This window comes from Strongylocentrotus purpuratus, unplaced genomic scaffold (assembly GCF_000002235.5).
Source record: "Strongylocentrotus purpuratus isolate Spur 01 unplaced genomic scaffold, Spur_5.0 spur5_scaffold_15, whole genome shotgun sequence".
In the NCBI taxonomy this organism is placed as follows: Eukaryota; Metazoa; Echinodermata; class Echinoidea; order Camarodonta; family Strongylocentrotidae; genus Strongylocentrotus; species Strongylocentrotus purpuratus.
Window position 1 is genome coordinate 6,519,723 of NW_022145600.1, and position 26,968 is coordinate 6,546,690.

The 26,968-nt window shown below is 35.4% G+C and overlaps 1 protein-coding gene and 6 non-coding genes across 7 annotated transcripts; 2 read left to right on the forward strand and 5 right to left on the reverse strand.

The window, feature by feature from the left end:
* Positions 1-26,411, forward strand: LOC100889284 (prominin-1-A). The gene is made up of 24 exons (XM_030985451.1): positions 1-1,304; positions 2,568-2,626; positions 3,375-3,583; positions 4,831-4,951; positions 5,988-6,054; positions 6,660-6,749; positions 11,531-11,760; positions 12,839-12,922; positions 14,643-14,706; positions 15,261-15,337; positions 16,044-16,123; positions 17,098-17,250; positions 17,590-17,713; positions 18,121-18,218; positions 18,352-18,442; positions 19,091-19,237; positions 19,640-19,726; positions 20,325-20,408; positions 22,082-22,135; positions 22,607-22,687; positions 24,152-24,220; positions 24,746-24,835; positions 25,360-25,517; positions 25,909-26,411. The coding sequence occupies exons 1-24, from the start codon at positions 953-955 to the stop codon at positions 26,033-26,035; spliced, it is 2,796 nt and encodes a 931-aa protein (XP_030841311.1). The 5' UTR covers positions 1-952; the 3' UTR covers positions 26,036-26,411.
* TRNAH-GUG lies at positions 4,360-4,431 on the forward strand. The gene has a single exon. It is a non-coding gene; the product is annotated as a tRNA-His (tRNA).
* On the reverse strand, positions 8,101-8,172 carry TRNAH-GUG. Its single transcript has one exon. It is a non-coding gene; the product is annotated as a tRNA-His (tRNA).
* Positions 8,724-8,795, reverse strand: TRNAH-GUG. Its single transcript has one exon. It is a non-coding gene; the product is annotated as a tRNA-His (tRNA).
* On the reverse strand, positions 10,211-10,282 carry TRNAH-GUG. The gene has a single exon. It is a non-coding gene; the product is annotated as a tRNA-His (tRNA).
* Positions 13,580-13,652, reverse strand: TRNAK-CUU. The gene has a single exon. It is a non-coding gene; the product is annotated as a tRNA-Lys (tRNA).
* TRNAK-CUU lies at positions 20,859-20,931 on the reverse strand. The gene has a single exon. It is a non-coding gene; the product is annotated as a tRNA-Lys (tRNA).
* Positions 26,412-26,968: the final 557 nt, after the last annotated feature.

Consider the following 26,968-nt stretch of genomic DNA (forward strand, 5'->3'; position numbering starts at 1 on the left):
AAATGATTGGACAGCTATAGACGACTTAGTTTTATAACTACGGTAGGCGGACCGTGAACTATCAACATCATACAAATTCATTGCGCAAATCATTTCGGGAATATTCAAAACGGATTTGCACTTTATCAGGAAACAAACTACATGTAATTAAGGAGTTCGAACTCTTTGATGGTACGGAACAAACATCAATGTGATACACCTTGGATTATCTGCGTGACTGTTGCATACTATGACGCCATTATTATGGACAATGCCAATGGATAGTGTTTCTCGCTTTTGCAGTCGACATAATTATTTTGTCATAAATGAAAATTTTTGATACCAACTTTGTCGATTATTATATTATGCTGGTGTTCCATACCAGATATATTGAATTAAGGACATATTTTTATAGTTCTTATATGTAACAGATCTCCATTAGTCGGGAATCATTTTGTGTATCATAACTCTCACTTGGGCCCGGGAAAATAATAAACATTGCTGAGCGCATCCTTGTGACTTAACAATGCGCATAGTAATATTATCACCGCGCAGTTATTAATATCGACAACAACACAAAAATTAATACACGTGACATCGACACGAACGCATCATGCTGCAGTACCACTGAACGAAATGAAACTCCATAACATACAAGCCCATCTTCTTCATTCTCCTGTACAAAAATACTAGTCTCAAAAGTGCCAGCAGATTTTCAACTACGAAATTAAAGGAAAACATAAAATAGTACACGGGTGAAAGTGAACGAATTTAAAAAGGAACGGCAACCTTGCCAGACGAATCTTAAACTTGGAAATGCATTCAAACTCACGAAGGTCAACAGTGATATCCCGTTCGATCATGAAAATTCAACCTTGGATTTGGAATTATTAAAGAGTAAACACCGATCTTTCTTGGCCTAGTAGGGCCATGAACTGACCCTTCAGTGACTTATAACTCAGGGACGGAAAACATGTTCAATATGTGCGGTATCGTCCAAGGAACAACAAGATTACCAGGACAAAATATCCAATACAGACTCTTTCTTTTTATGATCACGTTTTCGATCTTGATCGCATCGGATTCCGCGGTAGCATTAGCAGACGACGCGCCAATTCGCCACGAGCGCGCTGCCGTGGTGTTCAGTGACCAGGGAAACACTCTGTACGACAACGGTACTCTCGTGTTCGATGCTGCTATGAACGACGATGTCGATGTTTATCTCCTCGACGATGTGGAGTACGAGTGGGAAGGGCTTGGTAACCGAGCGGCGGGGTGGGTGTGGGATGGAGTAGTGAGAGCGGTCCCACCCAGCGAAGTAATAGGTAAAGGTCTATTTTGTTGTTCTATCAGTAATATTGTCGAAGCCATTATGAAGCTATATTCTACATAACCATTAAGATCAATATTTCTAATGGTCAATAATTATCATAACAAAATTGTCGATTAAGTTAAATTCTATCCGATTACGTACACCGATTCTTATTTATCACCCTATAGCTGTGAACAATTATAAAAAGTATCAAAAATAGGCAACTATATAGCCCTATTTAACTCCGGCGTGTTTATTGATATTCGACAATATCGATAATTTCAATTGATTTGATTTGATTTGATTTATGTATTTCTGTTTGATTTTCTTTTTCTTTTGCATTTTTACAAATACATAACAAACAAATATTGCAAATTTACACATGACAAAAGAATATATGTAGAATAAAGTAAGGCTGGTTGTAACTAATTGAAAACATCAAACAGGGGGGGGGGGGGTTGACAAAATAAGCAAAGCTTGATAGTATGACTACCCTCAAAGGATACATAATAATACAAATATGGAGGAACAAAATATTGGTAAAGGGGAAAAAGACAGAAAAAAGAAGAGGAAAAAAAGAAAAAGGGGATGCACATCAATATTCAAAGACTTATGTGGTAGTTGGATTTCAATTTAATATAAAATTATAAAGATTTTAAAAAAAAAATTAAAAAAATTTAAAAAAAATGCAAATTTGAATATTGAGTGGCCAACTTGGGATAAGATATAGAATGAGAAGATTCGCGAGGTTCGGACAGTATGAATGTGAATGTTGGCATTATGTTGTCCGTTATTTTATTATGTTATGGATTCAATTCAGGAATTTGTTTATTCATTTTTTAAATTTTTTTTTAAAATCATACGCAGTGGTCAGCAATTTTATATAGCCCAATAATCAAACGATAATATATGTCTTTTGTATTATTTTTTTCTTTTTTTGTTGTTGTTGTTCATGAATATCAGAAATACATTATTATTATGTATGTCTTCTGCTTAGTCGACAGTTCAACAAATATGTGTATCTTGAGTAGTCAATGTTATTCATATTATAAATATAAATCACCTTGAATAATGTTTGTTAATTTGTTGTAAATGAAAATTAATAAAATCGCTGTGGAGGGAAAAGTTATGTACACAAAATATGTAATCCATTCGCATCATAATAATTACTATCGGTGTAGTTGTCAAGGCGAAATCGTGTTCAAGTATCAACACACTGCTACCATAAGGCCTACCAGTAGAATTATTGATAAGAAATTAAATCCCTCTTTAACAGCTCTCCTGAAGAAACATCTAATGGCTGACGAATTCGATATCCCCTCGACGGTAAAGGAGGTATGCACAAAATTCGATTATATATATATTTTACTTTACTCGATCCTGTAGCGTAGATACTGAGTTACAGGGGCCCGTGCCCCATACAAATTATTTGTGTTATTATTATCATTATTTATTCGGCAATATCAAGGAAAATGATTGAATAGAAAACAAGAGTACATTTGGAAAAGAGTCACGTGGAAGCCGGGAAAAGAAACAGATTGACTAAATAACTGCAACCCGAAGGTGTTCTTTTCCAATCCATGTGACTTTACAGAAACGGTAACAATAATAAAATGATGAGATACAACAATTCATTATTATAATGAATTATAATAATGAAAGTGGAAAAAATCAAGCTGCAAGAAGAGGATATATGCCTTACCTATGGTCAGTTAATTCATATTTCATTTTGATAGGTAAAAATTATTTGTATGTTCACATTGAATTAAGGGAATAACAAATTAACTTGAAAAAATGATAATAATAATAATGATAACAATAATAACAACAATAATGATTAAATAATTATTGTAATGATAATAAGAATGATAACAATGATGATAATCATGATAATTATGATAATAATGATATAATCATTATCATCATACTAGTAATAAAAAGAGTTTAAATATTTCTAATAACGATGGTCTTAAATCGCTTCAGAAGTTCATACCTGAAACTTACTGTATAGTCATGCAGCTTAACACAATACAGAATTAAAGCAATGCATATTAATTATACTTATACAAAAATCATCATGTAGGCCTTAATTATCGAGATGCCCGTGATCATAACGTCGTTCATGCTCATCGCTATGGCCATCATCCTCCCCATCGTCGGCCTTATCTTCTGCTGCTGCCGATGCGCGGGAAAGTGTGGCGGGACTCGAAAGGAAGAGGACCTCGATTCCATCATAACGACGTGGGGTGTTGTCGTCTGCGTTCTGCTGATTATCGTCTGTGCATTCATCGGGTGCGTATGTTGATAATATGATTTGTTTTTAAAAAGTGAATATGAATTCTTTAACACAAAGTGATCAGTTTTTGTCCATGTTTAGTCCATTTACACCCCCCCCCCCCCCCAAAAAAAAAAAAAATAAAAAAAAAATAAATAAATAAATAAATAAATAAATGAATTAAAAAAAATAATAATAATAATAATAAAAATGGGAACAAAAATATATTACTAAAAAATACAGGAAAAAAACTTGCAATTTGCAATAAATAATGTATAAAAATATACAATTAAGTGGTAATTATAAATTCTGCTGGGATCCGAAAATGAAGGGGGAGGTCTAGATATACGAGAATATATTATGTTTATCCCTGATCAAAGTATATCAATCAGTACTAATAATAACTGTTAATATATTGAGAAGGTCGAAGCAACCTGTAGAAATCGATACATATCATGTCGTCTTTTTTTGTCTAAAGCAATTCAAAGATTTTATTCACTTACTTTTTTCTCTTTTTTTTACCACTAAATGTGGAATGGAACACCCTGATCAGCATGAGTGCTGTTTTTAAACGAGGTTCACTTACTTTCAAAACAAAATGAAAATATACAATTATACATAAAAGAAATAAAGAATAGAATTCAGTGAAGATCGTATTAAAAGAAAGAAAACAAATCAAAATCAGGAATTAAAAGAGAAATGCACACAAGATTTTGCAGAACAAATAAACATGCGGCCTGACTAATCTAGCCCGCATTGTGTACAGTGCGAGGGCGAGCCTATCGTGTGGCAAGCCGTGATCGTCTAGTGGTTAGGACATTGCGTTGTGGCCGCAATAACCCAGGTTCGAATCCTGGTCACGGCATTTTTTGTCTTTTGAATTTGTGTTCAACTAATAATCATTTTATGTTATTAACATAATGGCTTTAATATGGTTAGAATAACTATGTTTTAAAACTTCCTGATCTTTTCCTGATTTTGAATTTATTTACATTGAACGGTGTGTCCTTTGAAAGGTGAAAATATTATTTGTATTTTTTTTATTAATGAAAGTTGATAATGTTATAACCTTTTGGTCGTAAAATATGACCTGAATTTAAAAATAACCATTTTTAAGTGCGTTATTAACAAAATGGCCTTATTAAAAATAAGGAAGACTCGCATAATCATGACTATCTTTTAAAACTTCCTTCTCTTTTCCTCCAATATTCGTCCGTTTTTTCTCTTCTCTCAATGAATTTCATCGACGTCCATCTACGAACAGGACGTTGAGTTACTTGACGGCCCCCTCGATCAACCGTATGGTCGACACCGTCGATCACACCAGCTCAGTGGCGAATAACATTTTGGAAGATATCCAGACTTTTAAAGATGATTTCATACAGGTAAGGGGGAAGAATTCCTTCTCGATTTTCCTGTCTCCGTTACTTTGTTGTCCTTTTCTCCCCTTCTCATCCTCACTCGCCCTGCTCACATCAAATCGATCTTAACGTGACCTCATCTTCTTCTCAACCCCACATGCAGCTTATCCTTTTGTATTATTTTCTGTACCCCCGATATCTCACTTCTTTTATGGCATTGTCTACTTTTTGTATTGTGACCGCGATCTTTGTCTTGTAAAGAACTCTCTTGTCCCGTTTTCGTCTCTGTTGGCTTCCCCTTTCTTCTTATTTCTATAGTTCCTTTTTGTAGTTACGAATTTTAAAATGACTTGTAATTGCTCATTATTCCTAACTATTATTTGAGGGGTCCACACTAATATTGTACAAGCATTGCTTTATAGTTCACTCTTCTGTTTCCGACACGTATTCCTTAAAGCCCCACTGTCCTACTTGTAGCTACTTGCTCCCTCTATATAGAAAACTTTCCTAATCGGTACATGTTGGTCCCCAGGATCCTCTATTTCTTATGTTATTTGAGAGCTGAGTTAATGAGATAGCCACCTGTCAGTGACCTCGCTGTGTGGTCTAATCCCTCATTGCCAAAGTAGTGGAGATAAGCTTTAATTTGTGTAAATGATTAATTGATTTGTAATGTTTTGTTGAAAACGGAAATAAAATTGAAGTTGAAATTCAAAAGGTAAAAAAGAAAAAAAAAACGTTCTATAAAAGTTGATGTTTTCACAAGTTTAAAGTATACAGTGTCATTTACGAACTTTTTGTTTTCCAGTCACTCGATCTGTATGGTTTCGTTTGCAAATCTATTTTCCATACATTTTGTTCTAGAGAATTCGTAATATCAATAATTTGCTAAAAGGAAAAAAAATAGTTTCCCACGTATGTGCTCGACTATCATTAATTTAAGAATCATTTAAATTATCCTCAGATAATAACACATTTTGCTTTGTTGATGCTCACTTTGTTCCCCAATCTACATAATCTAAAGCTAATTTCATACATACATTCTTTATTCACCTACCAGGATTTGCAACAAGTTGGAGTCGACGACCTTGGCTTTGTAACAGGAGCTGTACATTCAAAGTTAGACGGTAGGATATTGTTTCGAACGTTCGGTTTTCTTATGGTTATAAATCCCCCCCCCCCCCCTCTCCAGATTCGTTTGTACTCGAACTACGGGTGCATGGAGGAAAGATTATTGTTGGTAAAAGTAGGATAATATTATAGAGTGGATTTTATTGAAAGTGATGGAGCATTGTTAGAGAAGATTATAAAAGATGAAAAGGAGAGAGAGAGAGGGGGGGGGGGGGGGGGGAGGTACCCATGCAGACGCAGAATATCATAATATGAGACAATAATGTATTAAAAATGTGTCCGTATAGTCCAATATTCACCTATTTCAGTGAATGCATCATTACTATTATATTTTCGTTTGATTTGCCAGTCTCATTTTCTCTATCTCCCCTTTCTCTGTCTCTCTTTCTTTCTCCCTCCCCCCCCCCCTCCCCCTCCCCCCCTCTCTCTCTCTCTCTCTCTCTTTCTCCCCCTCCCCCTTTCTCTCTCTCTCTCTCTCTCTCTCTTCCTTTCTCTTTATCTGTACATCTCTTCTGTTAAGTGAAATTCCAATCAGTCTTCATGAATTCCAAGCATGAATAATTTTATTTTTACATTGTATTATCCTTTTTTTTTCGCGCAGCTGTTGGCCAGGAAGTGGCGTCACCGTTGCTAAGGGATACGGCGCCATTTTTGACTGCTTTGTCAGATTCTGTAGAGAGTTTGGCAGAAGGTAAGTGCGTTACATACAGTTTATGTGAATATAATTAAGTTCCAACTGTTCCACCTTGTAAATTATAGAAATACGAGGCGTGAGGAAGGAATTTCCCCTCCCTCAAACTCTTAATGATTACCAATAATATAACATTATTTGACATGTTTGAACAAAGAGGTGTTCTATTATTTTGTATACAATATATTGCTTTTCATTTCTCATTGAGAATTATGATGAAATTTAATTTGTTTGCACTTTAACAATTTATCAGGATTTTTATTCGCTTGCTTCGCTCGTACGTAAAAGTTAGATAGATAGTTAGAGAGAGAGAGAGAGAGAGAGAGAGAGAAAGAGAGAGACAGAAAGAGAGAGAGACAGAAATATATAGGGAGAATGAATGAGAGAGAGAGAGAGAGTCAGAAAGAATGGCAAGAAAGAGATATGTAATAGACCTCGGAGAGGTTTCCAAGTTTGTGTATCAATGTAAAAAAATAATGTGTAATAAGTTTGATTGTGTAATAAGTAGATGTCTAAATAAAGATTGATTATGTACACGGTCTGGTTTTTGGTTTTTGGTTTGTTTTTGCCCCCCCCCCCCCCCCCTCTAGTAGGCTTCTTCTTTCTTCTTTTCTTTTTTTTAATCACCCTCTCAAACAACAATTTAATACTGTGTTATACTTTATACTGTTTTGGTGGCAGCACCATTAAAGCCTTTGGCTTTCCTAGCTGTCTCCACATTCATATATATTTTTGTTGTTGTATTGTATTGTAAATGTTTCTCTTTAACTTGTACGCTATGTTTTGTATTTTATGTTTGTTATGATGTTTTTATGATGAATGAAATAAAGTTCAATTCAATTCAATTCAATTGTATTACAACAAAAAAAGAATCCTTGAAAAGGGGGGGGGGGGGGGTGAAATAGGTGACTCAGATTTCCTCAGCATCATCCTCACCTACATTGTCAATAACATCATCCTTATAATTTGTATTTCCAATTATATATTTATCCATTCTGCTTAATAATTGTGTTAATCTATTTCATGACTTTTGTCCGGGGCGTTATATTTCCAAGCAATCTGCTTACAATGACAGTCCTTCTTCCGCAAATAATTGTATAATGTTTGATGAAATTTAGTATTGATGACAGTTTATCATTTCGTTTTTGAAAGTGTCAATTGTTATATATTATATTTATTTACGATTCACTGTCAGAAAAAGTTCTTATTGTATTTTTTATTACTATTGTTATCGAAAAACTGTGTACCTATATGAATGTACAAGGAAATCAAATCAAATAGCTATTCACATCTAAAAGCTATTTTATTGTGAATACACACACACAAAAAAAAAGGTGAAATTGAAAAAAAATGCCGTGACCAGGATTCGAACCTGGGTTATTGCGGCCACAACGCAATGTCCTAACCACTAGACGATCACGGCTTCCTGTGTCAATAAGTTGTTTGATTTGTATATAGATACCGAGCCTCGCACCTAAACGGTTGAATAACAATGCGATCTTCATTTTCAAGTATAGTCTAAGAGTTATTTGACAAATTAAAACTATACCCCAACAGAATTGTGTTTGATTTATGCGATGGCTCGACAGCCAAAGTTAATCTCAATTTAAAAAAAAAAAATGTATTCCCTTAATGCAATTTGATTGTTAATAGTACAAAAAAGGAAAACATTTTTTGAAGAAAAGGGAAAATGAAATGTATGATTCAGAGTCCATAAGGTTTCTAAGTTTGTGCATCAGTGTAAATGATCTGTGATAACCCAATTAATATATAGTTTAATTTTAATATTTTAATACCCCCCCCCCAAAAAAAAAGAGAGAAAAAAGAGGAATAATCCTTGGGGGGGGGGGAATAAATGAGTGAATTAGATCTTCTGAGTCCAAAAGGGATGATATAAGCTACATGTATATATTCACATCTAAAAGCTATTTTATTGTGAATACAAAAAAGAAGAAGTGAAATTGAAACAAAAAATGCCGTGACCAGGATTCGAACCTGGGTTATTGCGGCCACAACGCAATGTCCTAACCACTAGACGATCACGGCTCGCTTAGTCATCAAGATGTTTGATTTGTATATAGATACCGAGCGTCGCGGCTAAACGGTGGATCAACATTGCGATCTTCATTTTCAAATAATCTAAGTCTAGACTCTATCTCTGAGATATTTGACAAATGAAAACTACCTCAACAGCCATGTTTGATTTATGAGATGGCTCGACAGGCAAACCTAATCTCGCATAATAATGTCAATGTTTTTGTCTTTTTTGTAATAAAGCATTCGGCTTTTATTATCTGTTTCGGGACCTTGCTCTAGCAAGCCCAGCTTCTATAATGTCTCCTCTTTCTTTTATGTACAGAACATGATCTTACATTCAAATAAATTTTTGTAGAATCAAGTTCTTTAATTAATAACAAGAGTTGTATGTTGAATATTAATATTGCACTTCAAATTATGTTTGTTATATTGATAAGCTGTTGTCCATGTTACTTTTTTGGAAATCCTATGTTTGTGAAATAAGAAATAAAATGAAATATGAATTATGAGTTAAGTATAATACTGCGTCGAGTATAAATAGAAAATATGCTCGCACAATAATATTATCTATTAGAACCCAAAATAGGCACTGGCTCTCTAAAAGAAAAAAGTTATTTTCACCCCCGAAACCCTGATTTTATACAAAGAGGACGTAAAAACACAAAAATCTGACATGGCATCCAACAAGATAGTACGTCAAACTAAACAAACCTGGACCGGAAATATAATGTTTCATGATAATAGGCTCATCAACATTCATCCTGAACTTTGGGCCTAATTATATTGACGGAAATAATGATATCGAGGAGAAAAAACCCGAGTAATTTAGCCTATCTTTGGGACATTTCCCAATGATTAAAGGAAACCTCACCCCAAGAAATAACTTTACTTATTTTGTGAGATTTATAATATTCTTGCTCATTAATCTACAAGATTCCCCACCAAAGTGCATAAAGCAAGTAACCATACGTCACATTTTCAAGAAAATGACTGCGCCCATGTCATAGTAAATAGGCATCACATCATGCCAAGAATATTGCATTGATATTACCTCTTTTCGCAAGGAATATTGTACATCAAAGGGCAGGAATACATCTCATTTATCAGAATACGTATACTTAAACTTTGGGTAGCGGTTTGCTTTAAGACAAATTAGTGTGCATGCTTGTGTCCCCTCGAATTTGATTTAAAGATGTGGCTTAGAGATGTCTATACTTCATTTTTTTTTTTGGGGGGGGATAGCAACAACAAGCAAAAATGTCTCCCAAATCCAATAACTTTTGTGTGTCATGACGTATGCCAGAAATAGTCCGAAAAAATAGGAATAAAAAAAAAATTAAAGCTTGACAAGTATGTTTGTGTATGAAATATTACTAATAGTAACAGGTGAAATCGAAATCTTCATAAATTCAAAAGACAAAAAATGCCGTGACCAGGATTCGAACCTGGGTTATTGCGGCCACAACGCAATGTCCTAACCACTAGACGATCACGGCTTGCCACACGCTAGGCTCGCCATCCCTGGGTGCACAATACGGGCTACGTTCGTCAGCCGGGCGTGTTCTTTGTTCTGCATAGAATCTTGTGTGTATCTGTCGCATGTGTAAAACTGGCGCGGTCTGGCTCTTGAATGGGGAGTTCCCCCATTGATAAGTCATTTCCTCGTGCTCGCGAAAGCTTACTATACTGACTCATACATTTTATTTCTCTCTAATGATAGGATTATGGTTCATTGTTGCGTTTATTGACAAGAAATGTGTTGTTTTTCTGAATGTATGTAATTTATACATTTTCTTGTTGAAGGGTAAAAGAAAAAATGATGTACAGAGAAACCAGGGAGGTGTTTTCCTGGAGAAACTTACCAGCTAACAAACAAACAAACTAAACCTCTCATATTGCCATAGCTAGATTGTTGGTTACTATTGTCTTGGTTTTGTTATGTTTGTTTGTGTGTTTGTTCTAAATAGGACTCACAGGGCTTTACCCCTCACCCTTTACACAGTTGTAATATAAGTCGCTGTACATATTGTTTTGTACAATATAACTTGCTGTGCCTGCGCGTGTGCCTCCTGTAATCTCAGAAATAATCCAATAGGACGCTATACCAACACAGGTCTAAAAGCCTTGATTGTTTCACGAACTAATTTTGAAGTAGAAACAAAAAAACCTTCGTGTAAAAAGAAGAAAGCCAACTACGGTAGCTACTTTTTTTCTTCAGAACATGCTTTGGTTCAGAAATAGAAATATTGTGAAATTTATGTAAAAACAGGATCTAAGGCTCTATGGCCAGCTATATAGGGCCTTACAATTTCATATTTTGGGAAGTCAGAATGGTGCATAAAAAGAATATTTGATTAAAAACATTGAAATTAAATATTTTCATCTAAAATATTCTAGGCCTCATATATATAAAAAAAAAAAAAAGACATTTCATTTCAAAAATGTTTCGTAGTAGGCCTATCACTGCCTTAAAAAAAAATAAGCTGATAATGAAAGTCTGCTCATTAATTTTGTACAACCCCCTTATGGTGTGGCGGTAAAGGGGGAATGTGGGGGGCTCAAGCCCCTCTAATTTCTTGAGTCCCCCCCCCCCCAAGTTCTCGCTAGCCACATGCATGAAGAAAATGCATGCAAGAACATCCAAGACCCCACCAACTCCATAGTTCTTCCCCAAAAGGCACCCCTCAAAAAAGTATATATATACATTTCTTTTTTGAACCAATACTGGTTGTTTTCTTCTTCAGAACTCACATCTTTCACGAGCAACGGCTCGGCGTTAGACCTGTTACTTCAAACAACTGTAAACCTAGTCTCTGCTGGACAGTCGCTTGTTGATGCTCTGGATACAGCCAAGGATGACTTGACTACAATAAGGGACGACTGTCTCGCTGACCCTCCTCGGGCTGGGTCTGGGGCATGCGACAACATCCCTGATCCGTCGCTTCTTGATACCAGTAGCGTGGACTTTAGCACGGTAAGATATCCCCTCCCCCCCCCCCCCTCCCGCTCGTCCATCATTCTTTATTTTCTTATCACCGTTCGTAGTAGGTCTATAGTTCAAGCTAATATTTGCCAATGTCTTGAAATGGAGTTTTATCATAAGTCATCACTTAGGGGAGGCTCCAGGGTTTTTGTAAAAGAGGAGTTCCATTTTTCTCAAAACTCTGACGCCCAAAAAAAAGGAGGAGGGGAATGGGCGGGCGGGGGTCATCATTTTAATATGTCTAAAGCTTGTCACTATTCCCGTTTTTTCCTGATTTTTACCCCTTTGCGTCCCATCCCTATTGATAACACTTGCCAATTATTGTATAGCGACCTCCATCGATTCCCCGTACCATGGACCTCTGTCCGTATACCCTCTAGTTCTATATCTCCGTCTCTCTCTCTCTCTCTCTCTCTCGCTCTCTTCTTTTTGTTTGTTGCTCTTGTCACTCATGACTGGGTGGAACATCCTAAGCGCCAAAACTTACCTTCATAGGGGTCCACTATCCGTGTTAAAAACATTTCACAAATTTAAAAAGCATTACAAATATTAATTTCATACATGTTAGGCCCTACATTAAAAATCAAGAAATATTAATACAGAATAGTGGACATTATTTTGAGTACTATTAGTCAAGACGTAATACGTTAAAGGTAAAGACCAGTATTGGAAACGCCCCAATTTAAAAAAATGAAATGGAAGCTCTCATTACCAATCATGTGAAAGAGTATGTTTTGACTAATACATGATGATAACAAGTTTGCCGGGAAACCGCCTACTAAATCATATATTTGGTAAATTTGTTTCTCTCATGGTCTGTGAGAGATATAGGGTAGTCCCATATACATCTTTCTGTGTATAGTGCTTGTAACTTTACGAAGAATGGGCCAAAATTTCTTATCATTTTGATGATTCCAGAACCTTGCAGATGCTAGATGCTAGATGATCAACCTTTACTGATCGATTCCACAACGTTTCTTTCACAATGCAATCGCATGACCATAACTGGTCTTTACCTTTAAGTCATCGGTAAGATATTGATGTTTTTGTTTATCTTTGTGTGTAATAGATTAACATCGGAGATCTTGATCTTGATGACATTAGAAACGAGATGCAATCCGCCCTAGCAACCATTCGTGACCTGATTGACACGGTAAGAATCTTGTCATTTTTTTTACTTTAGGAAAATAAAAGTTCACTGTTTGTTGAATGATGGCAGTTCTTCATTGGTAGTAGTATTTAGTACAGTATAGCTGGGCTTTGTAAATGCAACTATTACGATAAGTAGTATCATCATCATTATTATCATCATTAATATTTTTATCATTATTGTCACTATCATTAGTAGTAGTATTATTATCATTATTATCATCGTCATCATCTTATATATTATTATTATTATTATTATTATTATTATTATTATCATCATCATTATTATTCTAAGTGTTGTTGTTATCAAAAGCAGAAGTTGGTTTGGTATAGCATAATTGCAATTTACCAACGTCGTATACTGTTTTTCAATACTGACAACAGTGACAGAACGAAGAAAATATTTTCATTTCTCTTTTTTCTAATAATAATCTTCCACTCGACTAGAAGAATCTAATTTCAGAGATTTTAATAGATTTAGTAAACATAAGAAAAATAAATTGACCATTGAAATAGCCCTATGCCTATAATGTAACACACATAACTAATTTTTGCATTTGGTTTAATTTAATTTTCCACCTGCCTTTCTTGAACTTAACATTCTATGTTTTGTTCTGTTATTGTTTTTTAATTGTGTATATTAAAATAGAAAAAAAATGTACGCCCAATGTGGGGCTCGAACCCACGACCCTGGGATTAAGAGTCCCATGCTCTACCGACTGAGCTAACCGGGCTTGCATACCATGGAGATAAATGATTTGGCCAGATCGCTGCATTTTTACTGTACATAATATCGTCTGCTACCAGTTAAGATGTCTTCATTTGCATGCAAAATTACAAAAAAACAGGCCTCTAATATGCAAAGCAGATTTAATTTGCGATTAACATTATGTTTCTCAGAATATTTCTTTCACATAGTGGCATTTTAATTATAAATTAACATGTTTTAGCTCATGATTAATACATCCAAAATGTATATTGTCATGCCTAGCAACCCCATGTGGTTCTCAGCGAGATCAATTTTCGCGCCAAACGAGACTGCTTCGCGCCCTTTGGACAGTACAGTACAGAGCTCTATGTACAGAGCATAATCAATACACGTACCGTTTGTGTGTGTCCGCATCTACGGTACGTGTGTGTATGCGATACATTGTGCACACAGAGATTGTCGATATGGTCCACCAATCAAAGCGTCGGTACTTCTAGCGAAGGCCCCGCGACTATAAAAACCTATTACAAAGAATATTGACACGGTCGATAGGTGAATGGCCAATAGGCATGCTCGTTTTGGATGCTGAGGATATGTGTTTGGATATTTAGGACATATACTGAATAATTTTTAAAGTTTTAAAAAATGTGTGCGGGGAAAAGATTTTTTTCGTTTTCCGGCTCAGTCCGTTTTCGACCGAATGAAGATAAACAGAGTGACAACAAATGTATTTTTCTTTATTATTTAGTCTTTTGCGTTTATAATTTATATGTGCACTTTTTTCTTTTTCTTTAGGGGGGGGGGGATATTTTAGGGGTGCTTGTTTTTATTCTATTTTTGTTTTGTCTTGCTCTGTTTTGCCTTATTTGTTTAACATTTTGTTTAGTTCGTAAGTTGTTTGTTGGGGGGGGGGGGGGGCTTAGCATGATTGGGACATTGGGACTACAAAATGATTTTGCAGTCAGATACAAGTCATAAGCAAACTATTATTATTTTCTCAAATATTTGTCAACAGGGAAATGAAACTCTGCACGATATTCCAGAGTTGATAACCAACACAAGTGTGTCGTCGATTGATGGTGGGTATCAATTAATTTGTTATTGCTAATTATAATAGGCCTACTCTATTGCCAGTGTCTGTAAATGTGGTATGAAAATAAAGTCATTTTTCTAAAAACTAGAGACATATTATGGTTTACTTTTGTTCCCTTTTAGTATTGGAACTTTATACATTTTGAGGGGATGACTGGGGGCAATTGTACCTTTATTTGCCATAGCTCAGTGTATTTTTGACTGACCCTTGCCTCCTGGAATAATTTCACGCGCCGCCCCTTAGGGGAAAATATGATGGTGTACTTTGTACGGAACAGGCACCTGTCAGTGAAAATGTAACCTCTCAAAGACTATAATTATCTAGAAAGAAAATGACGTGTTTATCATAATATATTGGTATATCCCTTTATTAATGCCTCTGCGCCCCCTCCTCTCATCCCCAAAGTGTAATGCTGCACCACTGAATGACATAAGTGTTGTTGATGTCTATCTCTCTCTCTCTCTCTCTCTCTCTCCCTTTATCCCCTCCCCATCTCCCCATCGCTGCATGTATCCTCACATACCTCTTTCCCGTGGATAGGAATTCGAGATGCAATCTCCCAGTTACAACAAGTAGTAGGGGATCTTGTCAACCAAACCTCGCAGTCATTAAACGAAGTGAGTATATGCCTCTCTGAAGGAATAATAACAATATGTATACTCAATGCAATATGACTTCAAATGTCTAAGGTGTAGTAATAGCAGTAGGTAGCAGAATGTAATAGTAGTAGCAGTAGCAGTAGTAGTACAGTAGCAGTAGCAGTAGCAGTAGTAGTAGTAGCAGCAGTAGTAGTTTTAGTAGTAGTACAGTAGTAGCAGTAGTAGTAGTAGTAGCAGTAGTAGTAGTAGTAGTAGTAGTAGCAGTAGTAGTAGTAGTAGTAGTAGTAGTAGTAGGAGTAGACCTATAGTAGTAGTAGTAGTAGTAGTAGTAGTAGTACGGTAGGAGTAGGCCTAGTAGTAGTAGTAGTAGTAATAGTAGTAGTAGTAGTAGTAGTAGTAGTAGTAGTAGTAGCAGTAGGAGTAGTAGTAGTAGTAGTAGTATGGTAGAAGTTGTAGTAGCAGCAGTAGTAGTATAGAAGCAGTAGAAGTAGAAGTAGTGAGAGTAGCAGGTCTTACAGTATAAGTGTAGGAGTATATTTATCAAAGTATAGGACTGGTGTGTCACATCTTTTTGTAATGTGTTTGATATAACAATTTCAAAAAATTATAGTCATAACGATAATAATAAACTAATATGAATACTAAATATAATAATAACAATAAGTATACTGACAATAACGATTGTTTTGCCTAAACTTTCTTCTCTCTACTTCCAATTATTCAGACATTCGACTCACTCAACTTTGATTCCTTGAAAGAGACAATCGACACTACAATTCAGCTCCCAGTAGAAAAGAGTGTCACGTATGTATCATCCTCATAAGGCCATTGTTTTTATTGGTTTGATAACTTTAATTACTAATCATGAGGTAGCAGATCGCGGAAGAGGGCTCCCCCGCCCCCTGTTATTTTGACTTAGTTTAGGGAAGGTGGCATGTTCCGTGGACAAAAACTGTTTATATACGTTATATTAATTATCTAGGAAAGAGAGATTGGAAAAATAGTACTAATAATAATATTACTCCTTCAGAGGCTCCAGTTGAATAATAATGAGTCCGCCACCAGTGCAATGGTTTCATGCGGTTCTAGGATTACACTGAATAATCACCCCCGGGCAATAGCCAGCGGAACAATTACCCCAAGGATAATTACCCCCGGAAAATTACTCCTGAGGACAACGTCCCCCAAAGAAAATTACTCCCTACCCCCCCCTGAAAAAACCCTATCGGACAATCGACCCCCCCCCCCCCCTTCCTGAGGACAACCCCCCCCCCCCCCCCCGGCCCCCGAAAAAAGTTCTGCATTTATAAAAACAACTTATTATCATTGTGGACTTCCCCTTGACGAAAAGGTGGGTAATTTTCGTTGGTAGAGGGGGGAGGGGTAATCTCAGGGGTGGGGGTAATTCTCCAATGGCGTAATTTCCGGGGGGGGGGGGTAATCGCCCTCGGAGGGTGGTTGTCCTTGCGGAGGGGGGGGGGGTAACTGACTAGATGGGTGCAGAGCCGCAGGGATTAGCCCCCCCCCCCCCCCCCGCTCCCCTCTCCTATGTACATCACCACCACCACTGTGATTATGATAATGATCATGATCATGATAATAATAAAAATAAAAACAACAACATCTCCCCCCCCTCTCTCTCTCTCTATGTCTGTCTGTCTCTCTCTCTCTCTCTCTCTCCCCCCCCCCCCCCCTCTCTCTCTCTCTTTCTGTCTCTGCCTCGCCCACACCCCCCCCCCTTCTCTCTCTTTCTCTCTCTCTCTCTCTCGTCTTTATAGTGATCTGGCTGCCTCACTTCTACCTGTCGTTCTCGCCTTCATGGTCGTCCTGACCGGTCTCGGGCTCCTCGTCGCCGTCATCGGACTGAGATGGAACGACGGCCCGGGGAGACGGGGCTTCGGATGCGACTGCGGCGGCAAGATGTTGATGGGGTAGGTCGAGACACTAATTGAGTATGGACAAAATTGATTTCATACCTAAAGTTATATTTTTTTTTCCAGTAATTTTGTTCGCAATTTACCGGTTATTTGAATGATTATAATTTTTTACAAAGTAACATAAACATGATTGAAGAAGATAATAATGATAATGCATTTGTTTGTCACGATTATGTTTAATTTCGTTAATGTTGTATCCTCCCTTAATTTCCTTTACTCATTTAAAATTATTATTTGGTTATTCAATTTTCTATTGATTTGATATTACTTCTCTTTGAAAAAAATGGAAGCAAAATTATTTTCTTCAATTAATAATTTGTCCTCTTTTTGCAGCTCGGTGTGTTGGTCTTTCTCCATCTCTTTATTCGTCTGTTTACTTGCGGCCATCTTCCTTATCATTGGCTCCACCCTCACCATCGTTTGTGATTCGCTGCTTGACCTGTCACTCATCCAAGAGGTACACGCCCACATCCTGCATGATTTAGGGCGCACTGACGAGTAATTTCATCCGCTCGCTATTGGGCGGAACAAAGTTTTTTAGCCAAGCATGCATTTCAGTTTTTATAGTTATGGAAGAAAAAATTTCTTCTTATATACTAAAATCATTCATTCTAAAAATATTTAAAAAACGCTTTTATTTCGATTACCATTGTTTGCTGAACGACTTCTCTGTTTGTTGATGAATATAATCATGACTATTATCATTTGTGTTTGTGTGTATTTCGTATTTTGTTCATTTATTTAGCAGGAATACTATTACTTTACTTAATTTGTTATAGAGTTCACTATTTATCTCCTTCATTATTGTGTAATCCTCTCTTTTCCTCCCCCCCCCCCCCCTTCATCTCTGCTTTTCACCGTCAGGTGGTTGATGACCCGGATGTATGGGGTGGTACCCCAATTACCAGTCGCTTCTCTTTTGGCAATTCAACTTTCAATATCACTGTCTACGAAATCTTAGAGTAAGTATGGCTCCCTCAACTCTCTAATTTATTATTGATTTTACCACAGAACTGTTCTTTATTTGTACATTCATCATTGTTATTATCACAGATTTTTTTTTTACCTCTTAATTTTTTATTTTTTTTATCATAGAAACTGTCAAGAAGATGCAACACTATTTAATGCCCTCGATCTCGGATCGTCTGGACTTCTCGATGTCATCCAGGATATGGACATCAGAGAGGTAACTTACTTTCTCTTATAAATAGTTGTTTATTCTACACTCCAATTACTTATCTTTACTTCCAGTCACTCTCTTTAAAAATGTTACATATACCGGTTTACTACTGAACTACGACACCCATAAACGATATTAAAGTAAACTATAAAATGTATAGTTTACTTTAATATCGTTTATGGTGGGTCGTAGTTCAGTAGTAAACCGGTATATGTAACATTTTAAGCACAAAATATATCACTATTGTGTTCGAAAGTTTAAGGCGAAAATTTACGCCAACTTCCTATCGTGGGAGGAGGATACCCTCTTAATAACAAAGCTTTAAATTAGGACGCAATTAAGTTTGACATAATATATGAAAAAGATATATATTCATAATCAACCTGTATTTCCAAAAATATCTCTGCATTATTTAAAAAAAAACTCATCTAAAACAAGAAGGAAAGTGAAATTAGTACTAATGTTAGCCTTTTAGCCTCTTTCAGTATTATGCAGCGGTAAACAAAATAAGTACACTTCATATTTCTGTATCTTACACTAAAGATAATGACAGAAGTAAAAACCTTTGCTGCGCGCAGTTGCAATTGATTTACAGGTAACAACATTATTTTTTACCGTCTGAACGAGGGTTTATTGTTATTGACTGCATTACAGATGCTGCCTGATTTGACAAGTGTGTATGAAATGGTCAACGACACCGTGACCGCTTTGGACATCTTACCTGGCGATGAAGCAAACGCCCTCTTGAGTCAACTGACCAATCAGCTATCACCCTCCAACATCACGGAAGCCATCCAACAGGTATAACGTGGGGGGGGGGGGGGGGTAGAAAGAGTATAACGCCCTTTGGAAAGATATTAATCCACATCTGCCACTCTCCTGCCTATGAGCGCCTGACAAAATTGCTCCTGACTGGAATGCTCCCCAGGGAGTGGAGAATGTGCTTAAAATACAATGACCGGGGTAATAATATAATGTAAAGTGCTTGAAGACATCGACGATGCATTTAGCACAATAAAAACCCAAAATATTATAAAGCATTATTATCATCATTATCATTATTTCCATTATAATCATTATTATCAGTATTGTTACCATTATTTGTTTGTAATTATTTATTTAATAACTATTATCATTTTCATTATTATCATTAAATTAATATCATTATTAGTATTATCATCAATATTATTTATCCTGATGTAGATGCAAAGTGAACTCAGTCAGATTCCCTTGACAAACCTGAGTGACGCCCTCAACGATGGAGCTGATGCTGCCAATGGAGCCTTCCCGGTAAAGTTCTCTTCTTCATTACACCCCGGATGAGTCCAATGGTTTAAAAACTTTTTTTTAGTAATAAATAAACTAAAGGAATTTTAAGAAAGGAGTGAAAATTGATGTTTGGAGAGTCATTTTTAAAATACATTTCATTTGAAGTCGAAATCCATGTTAGAAAAAAAAGAATGTATGCAACTTTTTTTCGAAAAATCATATCAAGGGCTATTTCAATTTTTATTTGTATTATTGTTATTATTATTATTATTATCATTATTTTTATCATTATTTTTTTTAAAATTATTATTATCGTTATTATTATCATTGTTATTACAATCATTATTTTATCATTATTAATGATATTATCATTATCATTATCATTAGTATTATTGTCATTATTATTATTATTGCCATCATCATAATTATTTTATCACTATTACTATTATTTTTTATAAATTATTATCAATATCATCATCATTATTATCATTATTAATATTATAAGAAGGGTTAGTAGTATAGTTGTAATAATATATATATTAGTAGTAGTATCATCATCATCACCATTTAATTAAATTTAATCAATTGAACGCGTATTGTTTTTTCATATTTTGAACAGGCAATGGCAACAGACTTACGTGATCTGGCTAGTTATTTATTGAGCATCAATGACCAACAGCTACAGCTCATCATCAATATTACGGTATGACAAACTTCTTACGCCTCAAAGATAACCCAATTTAAAAAGAAATAATTTTCTTTGCTTGATATCGCATCAAGCTTAGTCACCACTTGAAATGTCCATATTCCGAAAAACAATTAACTAGGCTGTATGCACAAATCCTTAAATTTTGAAGGAAATATTTCTTAAACTTTTCTTGATAGATATTATAAAAATCAAAATATACTTAATTAAGAGGGATGCATTTATAAATGAAAAAAAAAAACTCTTTTTCAATAGGGATGCGTTTTCGGTCTCTGTGACAAATGAATTATTTCAAAACCAAGTAGGCTTATAAAAGGATTCAGCTAAGTACAAACGAAGATTTGAAAGATGTGTATTCATGCAAACCCATAAGCATGATAAAAATAAGGAACACATCTTTGACTTATGATTTGGAGGAAGATTTCAAAAGAAAAAGAAAAAAATGTACGCCCAATGTGGGGCTCGAACCCACGACCCTGGGATTAAGAGTCCCATGCTCTACCGACTGAGCTAACCGGGCTTGCATGCCAAGTCGTGCTACGTTCCTTAGTCGATAAACTTGAAAGGCGCCATCTTACATCTTATGATAATGAGGATGATACTTATATATTAATGCATACCATCCCCGGTGGGGTCACTCAATGTGACTTCCGGACCGCATGACCGTTACCAAAATCGCGGAAAAAGGGGTCAATTTCAAGCAATGTCCGCGGACAAAATATTCCTCGAAATAAAGAAAATAGGGGTGCACAGGTGTCCCCGAAATTGATAAATAGGGGTCAGGAAAAGGGAAAAGAGAAAACCGGGAAGGAAAAAGAGAAAACCGGGAAGAAAAATTCTCGGAGCCGAGTCTTGTCCTTGAAATATGGTAAAATAGGGGTAAATTTGCGAAAGTGTCCTTACAATCTTAAAAATAGGGGTATTCCAAAGTACGATTTTGTCCTTGTTTTGATGTAAAAAAAGGGGGTTAAATTTCACAAAATGTCCTTGAAATTGACCGCAAAAGGGGGTTATATGCATTGGTGGTAACGGTCATACGTGTCTCTTTGCAGGGGAGTGACCCCACCGGGATACCATCCCTACCATCTGTCATCATTTCATTATATGCTATCATCCTTGCCTATATTACCCCGCTTGTGTATTTCAATTTTTTTATTCTATTGATGATTAAATTTACATTGATTTACATAATGAAAATGTGTTAGCATATTTTTTTATTCCTTGATTTGATAATCATTATGCACCTTTGAAATGAATACAAATTAATAATGAAATATTGTATCTTTTGCACACTGCGTCACAAGTTTATATTTACTTTAAATATGTTAAATGAGAAATATTATCTTTATTCATATTACGGAGTTCTGTAACTTAAATTTTGAATAATGTTCATGTGCATTCGAGGAAGTGTAATTTGGTATATTATGATAATTTTTTCTGTCAATTAATGATAGCTATTTCACGATTTCTGTCATTTTACATTCTAATGATTTTTACAGTGATATTTTTTAAATCATTATCAGTATGACTTTTGCTATGTATTTTTTTAAATGTAGGCTTATGATAGTTTTATTAAAAAAAGAAGGCCAACAAAAATACATGACCCCATTGAAGCTCCTGTTTTTCAATTTCATCATTTTGTTTATGACGTTTCTTGATGTTCTGTGCAGATGGCGCTTTTTGAAGAAGTCTCGAGATTAAACACATCTTTAGTAGGGGTTGAGGTGAGTTATACCTGAGTATCATTCTTCTTTAGGAAGGGGGTCACTGAATGTGGGCGTTGTCCCAGTGGCATAGCTAACGGATGGCGCGAAATGAAAAGAGAGAGAGAGAGAGAGAAAGAGAGAGGGTGAGGAGAGAAAGAAAGTGAGATAGTAAGAGGAAAATGAAAAGATGGTAAATTCTCTAGAATTTCATCCACCAAAGATCCACCAAAGATCAATGGTTGTGCAAAAGAAAATAAGTTTTAAACATGTACTGTAAGATAACGAAATAAATGCAAAGTACATTACATTTTCATTGATGACCTATGTAAAATAGTTCCGAATGACTCAGTTTTTTTTTCTTCTTTGTGGTAATCTTTTTGATTTACTCCATGAATACTTGCCATGAACACGTGACCCAGTTTTTTTTAATTGTTGGTAAGTTTTCTTAGCATTGATTCAATTTTTCAATTTGATGTTATTCCTGAACAGATTGTTGCTGATGAGGTTTCTGGTTCAGTATCCAATTTGGCGGATTTTATTCAAGACGATGCAGGGCCAATAGTTACACAGGTTTGTTTTTGTTTGTTTGTTTGTTTGTTTTCTAGTAATTTAATATAATTTGTTTGTTTCATCATCAACATGCAAACAGTGCAACCGCCACTTTCCATATATGATCAAAATGAGAACGTTTATAATTATTATCAACCTTGCAGTAATCTGTTACAAAATATGGCGATCGAGCTTTTTCAGTAAATGCCCCTATCCTTTGGAATAAACTGCCTGCGCATATTAATAATACTCATTCTCCTTACCAGTTTAAGTCCTTGCTGAAAACGCACCTTTTTAATTCATGAATGCTATTCTGCAGTTGTGAGTCGGTCAAAGGAGGTGCACACCATCTTATTCTTTGTTTGTTTGATCTTTTGTTTGATCTTATGTTTGACCTTATGTTTGATCTCATTTTAATTTTTGTTAATATATATACATGATTTATTGAATAAAGAACAAATTTATATATTTTGTGTTCATTATATTTAATTGGTAATTTTAAGTCAGACAATGGTGCGCTTAGAAACACCCGTATTAAGCGCCTAATTATTAACATCATTATCATTATATGCCTTTAATAATAAATAAGTCCTTTTTTATTAATACATTAATTTTGTTCATCTATTTCATAAGATTATTTTGTTTTGAGCTGTCATATTTTAAAGAAGTTTGCTTACTATGGCAGTCCTTCTTCCGCATAACGAAATATGATACCTTGACAATTTACTTTTCTTTTAAAGGATCGTGTCAGTTTTAGCAAAATCTGATGTAAAATAAGAAAGTTATGGATTGCTGAAGTTGCCATATATCAAACATAATTTAGCTACTCGGTTACGTATCTTACGAGCTCCTCTCCAATTTGCTCAGTACAGCAAATTTCATAAACTTTTATTTTCTTAGTTATTGATATCAGGGGTTGTATAAAATCATATATGCAACAATAATATCTAGGGTGAAAGTATGATTGATCTTTTGTTTGTTTTAAGTACAGGGGAAATGAGATGGAAGCTCGCAAGATACGTCACAGAGTTGCCAATTTGTGTTCGATCGATCGCACCTTCCAAAAAGCATAACTTTCTATTTTTAATCGTTTTTTGCTCAAACTTTCACTAACGAGTTTCCCTCATTAATTTGTCTGCTTCTATATGAACACAAACCCTTTAAATTCTGGTGAATTTCATTTTATTTGAAATAAAAAAGATAACACAACCGCCCTTTAATTTACTTTATTGATACATATTTATGAACTTGGAAGGCAGTTTGTTGTATTTTAATGCCATCATGCATGGATATATTCACACAAATTAGATTCGACAAAATGAGAATTCATTATAATTTATGTGCAATAAAATAATTGAAAGAACCCGAAAATAGAAATCCATGAAAAAGTAGACAGAAAGTCATGTCGTATGTTTAACCATAGACGTTTCTATTACGTCTATGGTTTAACTCTGTTTTTTTTATATTATTGTTGTTACGTAACAGGCTCTGGAAGCTTACATTGATGGCATCCTCTCAATAGCAGATCAGTTTACTGATGAAGTCCTGCGACGGGTAAGAAGACTTTTGTTTCATCAAAAATTGAATAGAGTATCCATCAAGAGGTTGATCTGACGCACGCCCCTTATTATAAATCTTTACGTGCAGTTGCAAAGTCACTTTTTCAGGGGCCTAATATCGAAAAATCATTTACTAATGTTATCATATTACTTTATGTATCAGCTATGTTGTTCAAAGTCGCGCCAATTAGAAATTAACTAATTTTTATCGAAAATAATATCGCTAGTGATATTCGTTTGTCTCGCAACGTATGGTCAACAAGGGATTAAAAGATCACAATGTTTCGTGCACCGCTGCAACACTCCGTGAGGTGATAAAATATATTGTAATGAGTAATATATTTAGCATTAACTATATACTTTTTGTTTATTACTTCAAATAAATCACATAACGTAAATTTCTGTTTGTTTGAAAGGTATTCTTTAACACGTATAATAATATCAAAGAATTCTGGACGTGTAGCTTTTTTAATCATATATTTTATCGTATTTTAATTTTTTTTTTCCCTTCTCAACCCAGATTCAAGACGACATGGGACGATGTGGTATCGTTCGTAACATCTATGACGCTATCGTCGGGTCGTTGTGTCTTTATTTCGTGCCAGGTTTGGTAAGGAAATACATTAGTTACATACATTGAAAATTTTAATTGACTGTATTAATTTATTACAATAACTTTGTAAAAATGTTAAGGTTCTGCCGATAAATTCATTTGGAAACATGTTAAGAAATTAGGACTTGATTTTAATTGATTTCGTCACTGATTAAAATTTACAAATGTGCGATTTCTTGCACAAGTTATTAATTTGGGGTTCGCTCAAAGGCTGTTGGTAAAACTTGTATACTTTCAACTTCTGTTAGGAATTTAAAGTCAATTTACTGCTTGTTGGCACAGTGGTCTGATGACACACCCCCCCCCTATTTCTCAGTCTGAAAATGCGCTATAGTGAAACCATGAATAAAGCAGCACCATTTCGTCCAACATTTTGCTTGTATATATTTCTTAGCAAATTAAAGAGGGGAACCATATCACTGTAAAATTATTTGTATCACCCTACCCCCTACATGCACAATAAGTACATGTTCCATGACGCACATTAAAGAATCGTTTTGACCTTATTCGTTATTTTCTAGAACGTGTTCTGGTTCGCCCTATCCGCCATTTCATTCACCCTCATTCCCGGCATCGTGTTCAACGTCCGTCTGGCAAAGTACCTTCGACGTCCAACTCATTCAGCGCCTCGAGAATCGGTAGTCTGCAACGGCTTCGCAGTCTACCCCCCTACACCGACGTACGTATTTTCAAAAGACTGTAATACATTATCTTCCAAATCGGGGTCATAATTATATAGCAAATCTTTCAATCCCTTTCTATCATAAATTTATATAATTTATTGCTTCGATTTATGGTTCAATCAGATACATTTAACAGTTTTGCATTTAATTAACTTTCAAAAATCTTTTCCTTTTCTTTTAGTTTATGTTCAATCTATACTTGTCAAGTCTGTAAATTATTTTTGTTTAAATGTGCAGGGCCCTTCAGTTTATCACACCTTTTGTAAAGATTGATTGAGGAAAAATTATAATTTGGGAATAAAAGAATTATTCACTGCTTTCGTAATCCTGGATTCGCGTCTAAAATATTAACTTAATACGTTCTCCTTTTACCCCCTTTTTTGGCAGCGGGACTTCCCTAAGTTCGATACGGGGATCGCCAGCGAGTATGGGCCGGCGCCTGAGTGAGAGTCTGGTCAACTTAAAATTCCCTAGTCACTTAACAACCAAATTTAATGGAGCAGAGAGCCCATAAATCAACCGATGATGGCGTCATGATTATTAATACCTACATAAAGAAATCCAGCAAAACGTGATAATAGCAAATCTATTTCGATGTGTGTGATCCATAATACGACGTCATGTTTTTGAATAATGGCCCTTGACCCGCCCCCTTGAAAATATGACAGCTTTCTCCAAATATCTACATTATTTTATGCAATGCTTATTTCGCTGGGAATATCAATTTATGTTGTAAAGCATGATCACATTTGAATTTGTCACAAACTTTCCATTTATGGTGGTCATTGCAATGTTCAACTTATTTTGTGAGGAATATACTATTTGAATAATAAATTGTTGTATATACATGTATAATACTTTTAAAAACCATTTTTGTTACTGACTCTGATTAAATATTGAATTCATTTCTTAACAACCCATGACGCTTACTTCAAACTATATTTGAATATAATGTAATTGTTTTATAGAGGGGAGGGGCGACGGAGGTGGAGAGAAAGAGAAAGAGAAAAAGAGAGAGAGAGAGAGAGAGAGAGAGAGAGAGAGAGAAAGGCACGAAGGGGGTGTGCTGTTGAAAAAGTGAAAAGGAAATGCATTGGTATATGAGTATAATATTATATAAATCTATTCAATAACTGGCTCTGACGAAAGGATACAACCTTCGATTCGATATTTTCTTTCTGCCTCTGCATGTCTCTCTCTCTCTCTCTCTCTCTCTCTCTCTCTCCCATCCTTTTTATCTCTCATCACTCTCGGGATGTTTTCCTATATTTCGAAACAATGTACGTAATATCTATAACAAAAAAACATAAGTGGGGGTGTTCTCAAACTTCTCACTGAGTCGACTGTACGGTACTAAATTTATTGTCCAACAGAACATCTATTAAAGATATAGACCGGTAGTGGTACAATTGCGGTTCAAGAGTTTTGGGTGCAAAACATCCATTCG